General features: G+C 48.6%; 1 protein-coding gene across 1 annotated transcript in view; it reads left to right on the top strand.

The window, feature by feature from the left end:
• Nucleotides 1-14,323, top strand: part of LOC119397343 (uncharacterized) — a 50,593-nt gene that overhangs the window by 18,588 nt on the left and 17,682 nt on the right. The window contains exons 6-8 of the mRNA XM_037664776.2: nucleotides 2,995-3,089; nucleotides 5,068-5,305; nucleotides 13,904-14,060. Coding sequence (XP_037520704.2) covers nucleotides 2,995-3,089; nucleotides 5,068-5,305; nucleotides 13,904-14,060 — 490 coding nt within the window. The remainder of the gene's footprint in view (nucleotides 1-2,994; nucleotides 3,090-5,067; nucleotides 5,306-13,903; nucleotides 14,061-14,323) is intronic.

Raw genomic sequence — 14,323 nt, forward strand, 5'->3', positions numbered from 1 at the left:
ACAATTTAACATGACGTTTTCTTGCTAGAAATACGTTCACGAGAGATATTTGCGAAGACGACGTGTCTCTGCACTGTCGTTGGAGCCAATTACATAACGGCACACCCAGCTTTAGTGATCCTGAAAAGCCTCCGTGCTCGACCTTGCTATACTTTAGAGTTCTACTGACTATTCATATACCTTTTCTAATAACCTAGACAACTAAATATAATGAAAAAGACAAATTAGCTTTCGATTTCAACCTTTAATGAAACGACCCAAGGCAATCAAAATGCAAGGAACGGTTCCCTTTAAATGTCTGCTGCCAATTCGTCAGCAAGCAATTGTCAGGTTCTACCAAAAGAAGCACTGACAGTCGTAGCAATTGATGAATGAATGAACGAACGAATGAATGAATGAATGAATGAATGAATGAATGAATGAATGAATGAATGAATGAATGAATGAATGAATGAAAAACAGCTTTGTATACACGTGCGGTGGCCTAACAGTATATCACATGCAATACGGGCCAACGATACGGGACGCGATACGGGCCAACCACTCAACCCTAAAAAACGCAGCATCGCCATACGGTTCGAATGCCACACGCGCATGATAAGTGTTGTGTCGTCACTATAGCAGAGCTAACCGTTTGTGGGTTTGCCTATACTTTTGACATGATAATAAAAGACCGGCTGTGGTATATTCACATAAGCTAAAAAGAAATAGTATAAAACGAATTTCATCAAAATCAAGCCAGTAGTTTGCCGAAAAAGAGTGGGACATATATTTCCCACTGACTTATGAGAGTATTTTGAAAAAGTGAGAAAACACTGTCCCACTGTCTCATGATGGCACCATCTCGAGATTGCATCAACGGGTATTTGGGATGAAACGGCCGAAGCAAGTGGCACAAAGTAACTATTCTCAAGTTGTGCTGAGGAAAGTTGTGGGGATCTCATTTCCAGAAGTAGAACACCACCTGCGCCTGCGCCTCTTGCGAGCCGTCATAGTGCTGTGTTCTGTTCCTGTAAAGCTTACGTCGCCGCATGCACCAGCCATTTTAGGAGCTGGCTCACCAGGTTCTTAAGCTGGGGCAAAGTCCCGCGCCGTAAGCGTAACCTCAGTTTAGAGGCGACCGCTACCGGCGCAACTCGCGCGAAAGAGATGTCTTCTTCCTCTTGTTCTTCGAGCGCCTTGATGATAAGAACGCAGGCAAAACCACATATAGCATAGCCAACTGTAGCATGCGGCGCTCGCTCCACTCCGGCAGTGCGCTTCTATGCTAATAACATGAACGAAGACAAGGCGGCGGAGCGGAGGGCTCGCAAGGCAGCAGCAATGCGGGCTCGCCGCCAAGACCCTGTGGCGAGAGCTCGCGAGGCCGCAGAGAGACGTCGTCAGCGTCATGCGGACCTAGAGATACAAGCCCGCGAAGACGAAGCAGCGCGGAAGTGGCGGCAAGAGAACCTCGAAGAGGTATGGGCGGGGGATGCAGTGGCCAAGCGCCGAAAGCGGTCGCTACCTGAAGTTGGTGGCGCCGACGCGCGCTTCAAGCGCGATTTCCTCGACCGCACGTTCGGCCACAGTTGCAAGGTCTGCGACCGCTTGTGGTTCGACAACAACCTGACCGCAATCGCTACTATAAAAACAATAATAATAATATCTGGGGTTTAACGTCCCAAAACCAAGATATGATTATGAGAGACGCCGTAGTGGAGGGCTCCGGAAATTTCGACCACCTGGGGTTCTTTAACGTGCACCTAAATCTAGGTACACGGGCCTCAAACATTTTCGCCTTCATCGAAAATGCAACCGCCGCGGCCGGGATTCGATCCCGCGACCTTCGGGTCAGCAGTCGAGCGCCATAACCACTAGACCACCGTGGCGGGGCACTATAAAAACAAGCCAGCTCCTCAATCATCATTCACTTCGTGGATATGGCGCGATTTGTTTTGTTCATTTGCATGTCCTTGCTTTGGCTGTCGAAAGTGTCGAGTGCAGCTGTTGTCCCTGAATATGCGCCTACTTTTCTCAAACTATATTATATCAACAAAGATATTTCCAAGCGCCAATATCCGCAATTATCCTGAGCAATGAGCGTGGCAATATCGCAAGGGGTCGTTTCGATGCGTTTATCGGTCTAGTTATTCCGCAAATTTACAAAAACGCGGGATGACTGGAAGTTAAAATAACCTCTCTGAAAAACCAGGAAAGAGGAAATTATCCGGTATTTTGATTGGTAGGTTCTTTCTATCTGAAGAAGAAAAAAATTCAGAAGCTACCATGAAAAATTGGTTGAACTTCAGCGTCACTGTAACACTACTTCCGCCCTTCGAAAGTGTGGTAAAAGATTTTTCCTCGAGAATACGAAGGCTTAGGTACGATATGTGTGACTTATCGTTGCGCTAATTGCAATGAGTGATGTGAGAGAAAATTTTTCCTGCAGACGGAAATGTGGGACGCATGTGTCCCGCTGTCGCACAAAGGGTTAATAAAGAGGCTGACCACCTCACCAAATTGTGTGCTCATGGCAACACTGTAGCCGAAATTTTCCACACTAGCAGACAATATCCTTCATTTAGCCACCACAAGCCAATGTTAGTCATAAGTTAGCGAAGAGTAGCCTGCATTAACCATCTTAAACAATAGCTTGTATGGTATGGTTATTCGTAGCTGCGACCGTACAGTCCTACTTTCCTTCTGCAGTGATGCGGCATTGCCATATAATACCCAACGTTAGACCCCATGCATACCTATGCACAGCAGCGTGTTACCTATGCCCAGCAGCGTGTTACGTGACGGACGCACGCTGCTTTTTTTCTTCTTGTAGTAAGTAACCATACAATGCTTACACATTTGAATAATTGAACCATACGAAACGAGAAGAGCGGGGGGGACGTTCTTCTTATACGACTTTACCGTATTCTCCTTCATCCCTGCTGCTTTATCTTTGCCGCTTTCTCCGCCTTTGCTGTCTATACTCGAACTGCTGCTGTCGACACCTCTCAGCTTGTTCCTCCGGCCTGAGCATGCTCCACCGCCTCGCCGTCGCAGGCTTCTCGCCGTTCTCTACATCATACTGCAGCAGCGCCACATGATCCAAGGCAAGGGACGCCGCGGGCTATTCCCGTTCTCCGCTACCAGTCTCCATTCTGTAGACGTCAAGGCCGACATGGACTCGAGCCGCCCAGATTAGCCCAGATATGCTGCAAAATACTTGGGCGCTCAAGCTACCGATGTCGCATGAATTCCTTCTAAGCCAACTTGACTACTACTACCCGCCTCCTAAAGTATAATCCAGATAAGCAGGCCAAATTGTGGCACAGATTGGTCCATTAGCTTTCATCATTCAACTTGTGTACACTGCAGGACTAAAAAAAAAGATGAAAAACGCACACTATATATATTGCAGTGCTGCTCTCTCTATACTCCAAAATTTCTTTGAAGCTAGCTCATGAACATAAGCATAAGAAAGGTCATCAACTCTAACGTGTACTGTCCTGTGTTAATTTCTCTTTCTGGTATACAGATACTGGTGATGACATCACAGTTGGTTTAATTGTCTGGCGGGCTATTTTTTTCTTGATCGTAGAAAAGGAGCTGAGGGCGGCGCGCAAGAGCAATTCCATGTTACCCTCAATGTGAAGCATTAACCTAAAGCCCTCCACTGCGCCGTGAATTAAATTATACTGTGCTTTGGCCAAGTAAAGCCGTAAAATATGGGAATGACAGGCTATATGTAACAGGGAACGCGGCAGACGGGGCAGTTGTCCACAATCTTCCATATGCCTGACCCTGCCTTCTGGTGCAGTGCTATTTATTATGCGTTACACGAATATCGTTTATATGAGGCCACAGAAGCGTTAAACATTTGAGCTCGTGTGCCTCCACAAGTACTCATTCGTCACATGCATACTAACGCTCAATCGCATGTCCGCCTCGGTGGCATAGTGGTTGCGGTGCTCGACTGCTGACCCGAAAGTCGCGGGCTCGATCCCGGCCGCGGCGGTTGCATTTCGACGCAGGCGAAATGCTAGGGGCCCGTGTTCTGTGCGATGTCAGTGCACGTCAAAGAACACCACATGGTCAAAAGTTTCGGAGCCCTCCACTACGGCGTGCCACATAAACATACCGTGGTTTTGGCACGTTGAACCTGAAATAATTTAATAAAAAAAATCAGTTGACGCTATCCAGAGCGCATTGGCGACGTTGCCAACTCTGAAAATGTGCAGTTGTGAACCAGCAGCCTTGTGGTAGCGAAGTACTTCGTCAATTGGCTGGGAGCTCGCACAGCTAAACAGTGAAATGTCCGCGCGTAAACCTAGTTATTTCCGCTTCTTCGAACGAATTATTGAATAACTCCAATCCCTGCAACTTAATATGCCTTCTGTTTTGAACGAGTAAAATCTCGAGCTGCTCTGGTATTTTGCATACTTAGCATTTTAACGCATCCCTCGCTGTCATATTTCATGTATTTGATGCGATATGATCTCCCTGTATAAGCTAATTTAGCATAATTGCACAGAGTCTCGTTTTTTATTTGTGTAGCATTGTCACACGTGTTTAAGAATTTTCGCTAAAAATTACGTAATATGACAATATGTTCGTTAAAATTATTGTTCGTTTAAGAACTTTCTCGCTGTATTGCTTTCTCGAGGTACCATGCTTACATGATGCATATTATTTTTATTTTGTTCGAAAACGTCGCCCGCTATTTACAACGCTTTTGGACCTAGTCAAGACGTCCACGGCGACTTTCGGCGCAATAATCGTCATCTGAAGAAAAAAGTTGAAGTTAAATTATCTGAATTTAACATTTTATACCACGGTACCATGTTGCAAAATCGCAACGAATAGCCGTTTTAAACACTCTCCTAGACTGGTTCGCCGCTTGCACATGGAAACTCCACCTCATGTTTCCCGAACTAACCGCCAGGATAAGAAATATATTCGTTTATTTCAATGTTCCTTCGTGTTCATCGCGTCGCTCGAAGCGAGCCAGTATGCTCAAAACGCGTTTTCAAACGTCTGACGCTCGACCGAGCATACAGCGTCATCGTAGTACCCTGGCTTATACAACAGAGTCGTTCGACTCTCCAGGATACGAGTTCGCGACTGCGCCGTTGGTGTGCGTGTACGGCAGCGGCTTCAACGAGAGCCTCGAATTTCCCGAGGAAGGCTTGTGCGACCTGACCGTGTTCGACTCGCTCTACAAGGACGACCGCAACCCGTGGCCGGAACCCGACAAGGACCTCCGACACTTCCTCAGTGCGGCGAGGCGACAGCGGAAGTCACAGTTTGGCCTGTCGTTTGATTACACGTGAGGGTGCTGCCCAACTATACCTTCAAAAAAAAAAACTTATATGCTTTGAGAAAGCAATTAACGCTCTCATATGCAACGATGGCAATGTTCTGATTGAATGTTTCAAGCGGTGTTTTAGAGACATCGCCTTTTGATGTTGCCAGTGTGTAGGGTTTAAGTTCGTAATCAACTTCTTTTAGGCATAATGCATGAATTATGCATAAGGTCCATCATGATAATCTGGGTTTGAGGTTGTAGAAGTAGATAGAGAAGTCATGTATCCCGTTGACTGGGGTTAGTTGGTTACCCATTGTCTTGGATAATAGTGCAGTAACGGATGGAGACGACTTCAAAGGGCCCCTTAACCACTCAGAGTTCCGAGACGAGAGAATGGTCTCTTTCTCACCTTCACTACCCTTCCCGCAGGTGCTATCTCCTCCTCGCCACTTATTTCCTCTTAAAACGCGTGAACAATGTCAGCAATAAGCGTTGAGCCTATCATGAGTTCGCGTTTTTCGGCTATACGCTGCTCTCCTCTCGCGCAGTCGAAAACGAAGAAAATGAAATGAAATCAGTTGATGGCGCATGATAGTCATGCGAGACAAGGCAGAACGGGTGTGGGACTGCATGGCAAAGCAGGGTAGGAGACAATTCACAACTGATATCCCTCGCATATGAACCAATCGAGAGCTTATTTCCTCATCACGTCGCGTGAACGGCCTGCTAGCGTCAGGAGTGGTGCCGTAAAAAAAAAACGGGAAACGCCAGGAGAGAATAACGCGCTCGTTCTCCGTATTTCCAGTGGTTGCTTAAGGGCCCTTCAAGCGAACACATAACGCGGAACTTCAACTATTTATCACAGACGTTTAATTTCTGCGCACGCGTACACGGGTAACACCACGTATAAGTAAAGAATTACAAAGAGCAGGCGCACTGCACAACCGCCTCAGCATATTCGAAGTCCCGATCAGCAGTGGATTCGTGTATTACTGCTTCCTCTGCTCTAACTGAATTTGTTGACATAGATCGCTGAGGCAATCTTGTTTAACATGTGTAGCAGTACAAGTGTACGTGCACTGTGATTCGCAGAAAAAAATATTTAACCAAATGTGCATGACAGAATGAAACAATAAAAATATTACTGCTGCGAGAGATATCGGTGAAACCGCACGCACGTGCCGAAAAGTTCCCGAGCTCCGTCGATAACTCTATATTCAAGAAAAAAAATCAGGGGGCGTAAATAAAGAGATCGACAATTTACTAATCAATCTCTGATCGGTACTCCCAGCGCTATAAGGATGCGCATGTGCAGTGTAGCTGCACTTTCGTATTTACTCAAATAGTAGTGGTGTTACGCGTTTATATATGTATGACGAGAACGTCTGAAGTAAACAGTCGTTAATCCCTGCTCTCTCTTGTTGTCTCTTCACGTAAATCTGTCCCTGTGCATCGCATCTCGATTATCCATGAGACTTGAATGCAACGGTTCGCGGGGGTGCCTCGCTTATCCATGCCTTACCATTTGACCTGGAAGCGTTTTGTGGTCATGTACGAACAAGTTCTGATGATATGTGTGCGTATATATGTGCCGTTTTATTGCGATATCCACTATAATGGCACTAAAGGCACGTTTTTTGCCTCCGCCGTCGGTGCTGCCGTGAGGTTTCGTATAAAGTCCAAATCGATAACATCGCCAAGCGCGTCGTATGTCAGAGTGAAAGAGTGCGAGCGCAGCCGACGGACGCATAAGGAAATGCGCCGACCATCTTTCTTTGCGCTAAAGGCCCATAAGTTGGTGGGCGGGGTCGAGGGATATCGTACATGTTTGTCATGTACGTACGTTAATGTATGAAATCTATTTGGGCACGTTGGTAAATCTTGATCTTAACAAAGCGCACACGCACGAACACAGAAGAATAAGGAACCGATGGCACGAGCGCTGACTATCAACTTGATAGTCAGCGCTCGTGCCGTCGGTTCTTTATTCTTCTGTGTTCACGTGTGCGCGCTCTCTTAAGACGAATGTATGAAAATATGCCTAAACGCATGGGTATATATTCCTGTTTCTACCAAGCAGGTGTCTTCCTGTTTGTGTTGGCGTGCTATGGTGTTGCGCTTCCGGGAGAACCGCACTCTGCTCAGCCAAGAAAATCCAACGTAAAATGCGAAATATAGCCTCAATATAAAATACCTGTTCTTGCTTAAAAGTGTGTACTAACAATCAACTTAAGAAAAAAACTGACAGGCTCCCTTATGCGTTCGCCTAACGACTCGAAGGCGAAAGCCATCTTGTTTTTCTTAATCGATGATTAATCCTCCCCACCGCCTTGCGGAAGCTTTCGGCACCTAGTGCTGAAAGTTTTGCATTGCCTCCAGGATCGGAGGCATTGCTTCTGCACCTACCTTGGTGTTGCCTTGCCTCTGTGAGTAGCGCACCTTTGGCCAAGCGACGGTGCCAAGTGATGACGTCATAGTGACGTCCTGATGACGTTACAAGATTTGGCGATCTGTGACGTCATGATGACGTCATGACGTGATGATGATTTTTGCATCGCTCGTGTTGGCCTCGCCGACGGTCACTTTTCGCGCTTGATTAGGCATCTAAGGCTTTCACCTTATTAACTTGGTGTATTCTGAAGAGATTCCATTGGGTCGTTCGCTCATTGAATACACCATTTCCCGCTAAAGGGGACCATGAGGCGATGCGAAGCCGGAGCACTTGCACGATCGCGTTCCGTTGGCGTTCTTTGGGCATGCTACCGACCTCGCGTCGTGGAACGCGAAGAGGAACGCTACGCGCGTCTTGTGTTCCCTCAGCCTGGCCGTTAATTCTCACAGGGCGAGCGGAGAACGCAGTCGGCAGGGGGGGGAGGTGATTCTTAAAGGGCCCCTCACCAGGTTTGACAATTTTGAGCTAACGAGCGCAATGCATACACTGGGCCTTCACGATCACGTCTGCCAAAATTTGCAACGCTACGCGCCGCGGAAATGGGTCAAATTTCAACGTGAACGCTGCTTGCCCTTCCTCTCGCGGGCGCGCGCTTTACAGAATGAGGGGATGACGTACATGAGAAAATGGCCCTACGTAGATGGTGGTGCTGTGACGTCGCTCCTCTACGTAGACGACTGTGCTCTGACGTCGCCAACAGTAGCACGTGACACAGCGATAATTATTTGACACGACATGTGTAGTTTGCCTAATTTGTTGCTTGAATAGATTAATAAAACTTGAGAGAAATAATGAGACACACAAAGAGAATGTGTGGGTCTTTTTCATTTTTTTTCGTGAACTGCAGCGAGATGCGGGTCTAATGTGCCTCCGTTTCCCATGCGTTCGTGTCACCGCGGTTAGCGCATCGAGCAGACGCCAGCCCTTGAAACGAAAGTAATGTTCTGCCGCGTTCGAGCACTCATTATGCTCATTTATTCTACCGCGTCCAAGTAAACGTTAATGCGGCACTGGCTCATGATACCGCCACTCTCGTGCCCGTACAAATGTCTCAGATTTCATGCCCGTCCCGCAGAAACAGGCAATACACCACAGAGAACGCCGACAAAACGCCCACGGCCGCTACATAAAAAATTGGCCGCGTATCTGCGTGCTTCGCTGCAAATGTCGTGTAAAGACGATAGAAGAGGCGCTGTGTGAGATATGGACGCCATCTGGCAATACGTCGGGAAGCATGAGTGCTGTGTTGCGTGCTGGTAGTCCCGGCGCAGCAGCAGGCGAAGACCGGCGGTGACCAACGCGACCGGCGGGGACGCCAGCCAGCCCGAAAACGCGGTTTGGCGCGAAGCGCTGAAGCAGAGAAACGTCCGCACTCAACGAGTACTCTCCACACACTCTTTTATTTACACGTCGCCTGGGTAAAACAGGAACGCCAGAGCGGCGCCCACAACCGGCAGCCTGAAGGCCGCCCACAACGCTGCTTTTTCATTTTTTAAATATTTTTTTTCACCTTCTTGGCCTTCTCAAAACTGAAGTTTTTCAACACCAACCCATGGTATTCGTACAGTGCAATACAGAACCGAAACCGAAACACAACAATGAGCTCGTGCGAAGGGCACGGAGGAAGGCAAATTTCAACGCAGTCGCATTTTCAGCTTTGTTGAAACAGCGCTCACTAGATGACGACGAAGTAAAAGGAGGCGCACGACAGGCAGCGCCTGTCCTGTGCCTTCTTTTACTTCGTCGTCGTCTAGTGAGCGCTGTTTCAACAAAGATGAACGCATACCAACTCGCTCAAGCTTCCATTCTTATGCATTTTCAGCGCAGCTTAAGAAACTAGGGTCTCTAGAATTACGTATCTATGTATTTTCTATTAAAGGAACACACCACCTAATACTTACCTAGTGATGTTGCGCCTCAGATATGCGTAATGTTTGCTTTTTGATCAACAATGTACACAAGTATGAACCTAGTCAGCCGTTCACGATGGCTGGCCCTTGGGCAAGCGGTTCAACTTTGGCCGAGTGGCTGAATCGAGGGACGTGCCGACAAACAGAAGACAGAAAGACAGACCAAAATTTCTGCGTTTAAGTTCCCCAAGAAAGACTATCGTCTTTAAAAAAGGTAGCGGCCGTGCAACGCCGCTCGCGTACTCGGGCTGGCTCGGGCACGTCATGCGCGCGTGACCATGCATGCGCATGACGTGTTCATGCGTATGTGTCAAGTGAAGAGGGCACGGAAGGGATTTGGCTTGCTAAGGCTACAGGGGGCGAGTGGCAAGGGTTTGAAACTCGCCTCCTCGCATCATGGTTTCGCGCCGCTACAAATTATTGTTTTTCTCAGCTCGTAATGAAGCGATTTGAAAAATTCTTGCGGCATACTGCTCTTCATTCGGCACACAACAACTTCCAGCGTCTAACTAAAATTTGCTATGTGGCCTGGTGAAGGGCACTTTAAAAGGAAGAAGGAAATGAAAATGGAAATTGGGTGTGGAGTGCACGATAACTGTCTCTCAAGTGAGGACACCTCAACCGATACATTCACGGGGGATTGGGGATTAAAGGGACAGTGAGAGTGAAAAGAGTATGGTAAAGGAAGAAAAAGAAAGGTATGAGTGGAAAAAAACAGTGAGGGGGTGGGGGGGGGGCAGGAGAACGGGCGTCCGAGTCACCGTGGTGAGCGGCTAGAAAATTCGTTCGACTAGGCCGGCATCCTCGACAAAAGCGAGTAGGGCCGCAAGGGCTGATCGGCCACGGTGCACGTGGCCGGTGGGATGGAGCAAGTCCTGTAGGGTCGCACACGGCAGTCCGACGAGGCGGTACTTCATGGCCAGCCGCTTCCGCGCAGTGTTGAGAGAAGGACAGTCAAACAATAGGTGGCACAGGGTTTCTATCGCGCCGCAATCGGTGCAGTTCGGTGCAGCGGTGCCGCGAAGACGATGCCTGCGTTTCGCGGGCCACACAGAACCGGTCCTCAGGGCAGGCGTCCGAGAGGGGGGCAGCGTAGGAGAGGAGAGAGGGGGGGGAGGGGACGCGCATGCGCTGGTGCTCATCGCGGCGTTGCGCAGGAGAGAAATTCGGCATGTCTAGCCCGCGTTTCAGAGGAAGAGTGGAAAGGGGGAGGGGAGAGGGAATGTGGAGAGGGGGAGAGGGGGAAAGGGGAGAGGGGAAGGGGAGAGGGGAGTGGGATGGTGGAGAGGGCAGCGCATGCGCAGCAAGGGCGGTCACGCCGCACACCACCACCACCACCACAGGATTGAACTCCGCCATAAGATACTTCGCATCTAATAGTGATTCCGCTGCGGCGGGTATCTGGCATTCTTTTTTACGTTGCTCTCTTGCTGCAGCGCCAGTGTCGTATGTCGTTAGTGTAAGAAATGATACAAAATATTGGTAGCTTCTCTCGAGATACACATCTCGGCACTCATTTAGCACAGATGAATTTCAAGAAGGGGGTAGAACTTTTGAACACGCTATGTACTTGTCTCCACTAGCCTATCATTAAACGCTTTTTGGAGGGCACTTCGTCAACGTTGTGAAAACGGGCCGCGCGTCTCCACGGGCTGCCTTGCACAAAGGAAATTCTTATGGAAACAATCGCCTTTATCAGAAAGGCACACATTGTGGACCGTTGCGAAGCAAGGTATATTCTTAAAGTGTTCTATTCCATCTGGTAAGGCATGCGCCGGTGGCGCACAAGCTTAGGCATCCGATTTGCGCAATATAGTGGGCTACAGCCTAAGAAAAAAATGTCTGGCGATTGGTGTAGCTCTAAATCCTGCGCTAAATGCAGCTCCAGTACTGTGAAACCTGAGCAAGTGTGCAGCATGGACACCCAATGATGCCCGTTTGTAGAGTTCCCACTGCTCCGTTTACCGAACCATCGATGACGTCAATGTTTGAAGTAAACATGTAGGGTTTCCCCGGCACGAGTAGAATCTTGTTATGGAGATTCGCAAACTCTGCGTGCGACATGTGCGCTACATTTCGCTGCGGTTTATCGACTCCCTGCTTCTTACGGCAGTTGAGATACGTGTCGTCTGCAGCGAGTTCCGTCAGGTTGTTTCCCCTTTCAGGTGTAGCGACAAAGGCACCGGGGAAGCTCCGGTAGGAGAAGAAATCGCGTGCTTGGCGAAGCGGTGGCGTCCTCTCTTGCGTAGCGCGGGAGTCCGCCGCATGTTTCATAGGCGTTTTTAGCGATTTCAAGTTAATTATTGCGATTACTTCTTGGTTATTCCTGTTAACTATGTTATTTTAAAAGTTGTGCGTTTATCTTAACCCCGTTATGAACATTGCTTGCTTTTATTGCGATAGCAATTACATGGACAGTCTCGGCGGGTTTTTGCTGTTGCCGTCGCCGTCGCCGTCATGTCCTTTCAGTATGAAGTCCAAATCGATAAAATCCCCCCAGCGCATCATATTTTCTACCGTGGCTAAAAGCGCGCGAACGGGGACGACGAAGGCGGCCGAAGCAGAGATAAAACGAGCCGTCCCGTTGTCGTCGCTCGAAGGGCGCATGCGATAACATCACCCCACTCGTGAGGCCTGCCGTCGAGGCAGACAGGAAACGCCACGCCCTCTTTTAATGAGCATGAAAAAAGACGCGAAGACGCGAGGTGGGAGGGGGGGAGGGAGTGTCGCGCGAGGAGCAACTTTGAATTTTGAATCTAAGGGCGCGGTCGCAATCGCTGGCGCGCGCGCTATCTCTAAAGCCATCACAGCGGGTGGCTCGTATACACTTCTACGTGCTGCGCTCTCAACGCGAAGTGTCTGCGGAGAGCATCGCTCCCTGGAGCGGCCGTATTCTCTTACACCAGCGTTTTGTAGTTACGCGAGAACGGATACAAAACTGTTAGCTGCCAGCCTCACTTCAATTTGTTGCTATCGCATTCATTGCTTCGCCTTTGCGGTGAAACTGTGAAGCTTTTTTCAGGCCTGTAGTCACCACTTGCTTTTGAGCGTGGACATGCCACATGAGACGGACGGACGAAAAGCCGGGCCCCTTAAAATACTACCCAGTTAGAAATCGACGCAGAATCTACTTCGGGAGTTGTCCAAGTGGTACGTCACCCTAAAGCTTTACTGTAGGTTGCAGTATTCATTGGAACGTTGTCGACCGGCTTCGGCACAACGCCTCTCATTCCCTATCTGGCGTTCGTCAGCTTCTGGGATGGCCCAACTAAAGATGCGTCCCGCGACCGCCACAACCCGTGTTTGGCATTGCATTTTTTGCGAAGTCGGGATTTTTCTGCAGCGCACAATGCTCCACGTCGCCTTTGCATGTTCTCAAGGCGAAGCATTTTATTTCACCATCACGAAATATCAAAAAGCCAATTCGTAGACAATGTTCTCCTCTTATATTTCGTTTGTACCACCACCAAGTAAAACGCACAGATAAGGTTCAAGCATAATCCCATTTTGCAAGCGTCAGTGTTTAGACAAGTGTTCCAAAATGGCGAAGACCATCAATAGGGATCAAAAAAGGTGTTTGGCCCGGTTGGTAAGACATGAGGTTTATGGTCGCGGGGCCGTCGGTTCGAAGCCCAGCACTGTCAAGAAAGTTGTTTTGTTTTATGTGTTTACTTCTTTATAGCGATTCGTCTTACGTGACATTGGGACGGAGGGATTGGTTGTCGGACACATCAGTGCTTGCGCACTTAAAATAAATTGTGGCTTATCTTCCTGTGCCTGCAGTCTATTGGTGACACTTCCGCCTGTAGGTTGGTCGACATAGCGATTTTCTTAAGGTCTTGCTCGTGTGCCCAACATACCACAGAGCATTTACAGCGGCGAGTATTGCGTAGGAGAGAGCGGATTCGCTCGTACTAAGCCATGAAGGGGGGGCGGGGGAGGGGAGAAGCTGCGTGCACTCGACTGGGCATGCGTACTTTGACCGACCGGGCATGGTCGCCCGTAGCCGCTTGCGCAGTATTTTAAGAGGCGATCAACAGGTGGCATATACCTTCGTACCTGTTGTACTCTCAGCGCAACATTTTCGTTGAAGCCATCGACAGCATGAAGCTCACTTCGCTCTCTGCTGCGGGCGCGTTTTCTAAAGGAGTGAGCTGTTAACCTTTTTTCGTGTAATATTTATATTTATTTCTATCGCATTCATATGCTTGGACTTGCGGCGAAATGGTGACCCTTTTTTTCTTATTCGTGTTGCAGAAACTGGCGAAAGTTATCCGGCGAGCTGACTGACGGCGATCCCACCAGGAACATTGACGACTACTGGTTCGATCGTATCTACCACTACGGAATGGTTGACATTTCTCCCTACACCGAAAACGAGTTCGAGGTAGCAAGGACTGTCGCATTGTTCGAGGTGAGGCGCCTATTTCGAATACAGCCGAGACGTCTATTACGCTTCCAATTTCGTGAAGGTTCTCGACGCAGACCACTACAGATTCGCTGTCTCATTTTCTACCATCCTCACTTAATGAAGAGTTAACAAAGGAATTGATGTATACTCATGCAATTAACAGTGTTTGAGTGGAGTTCTCATGCTTCGCCATCATGTCGGGTAGCGTTGCGTTTACCATTCGATAACCCCGTGATGACGCTAGCACTGGTGTAATCGATGGTTGG

The sequence above is a fragment of the Rhipicephalus sanguineus genome, chromosome 6 (assembly GCF_013339695.2).
Source record: "Rhipicephalus sanguineus isolate Rsan-2018 chromosome 6, BIME_Rsan_1.4, whole genome shotgun sequence".
Taxonomy (NCBI): Eukaryota; Metazoa; Arthropoda; class Arachnida; order Ixodida; family Ixodidae; genus Rhipicephalus; species Rhipicephalus sanguineus.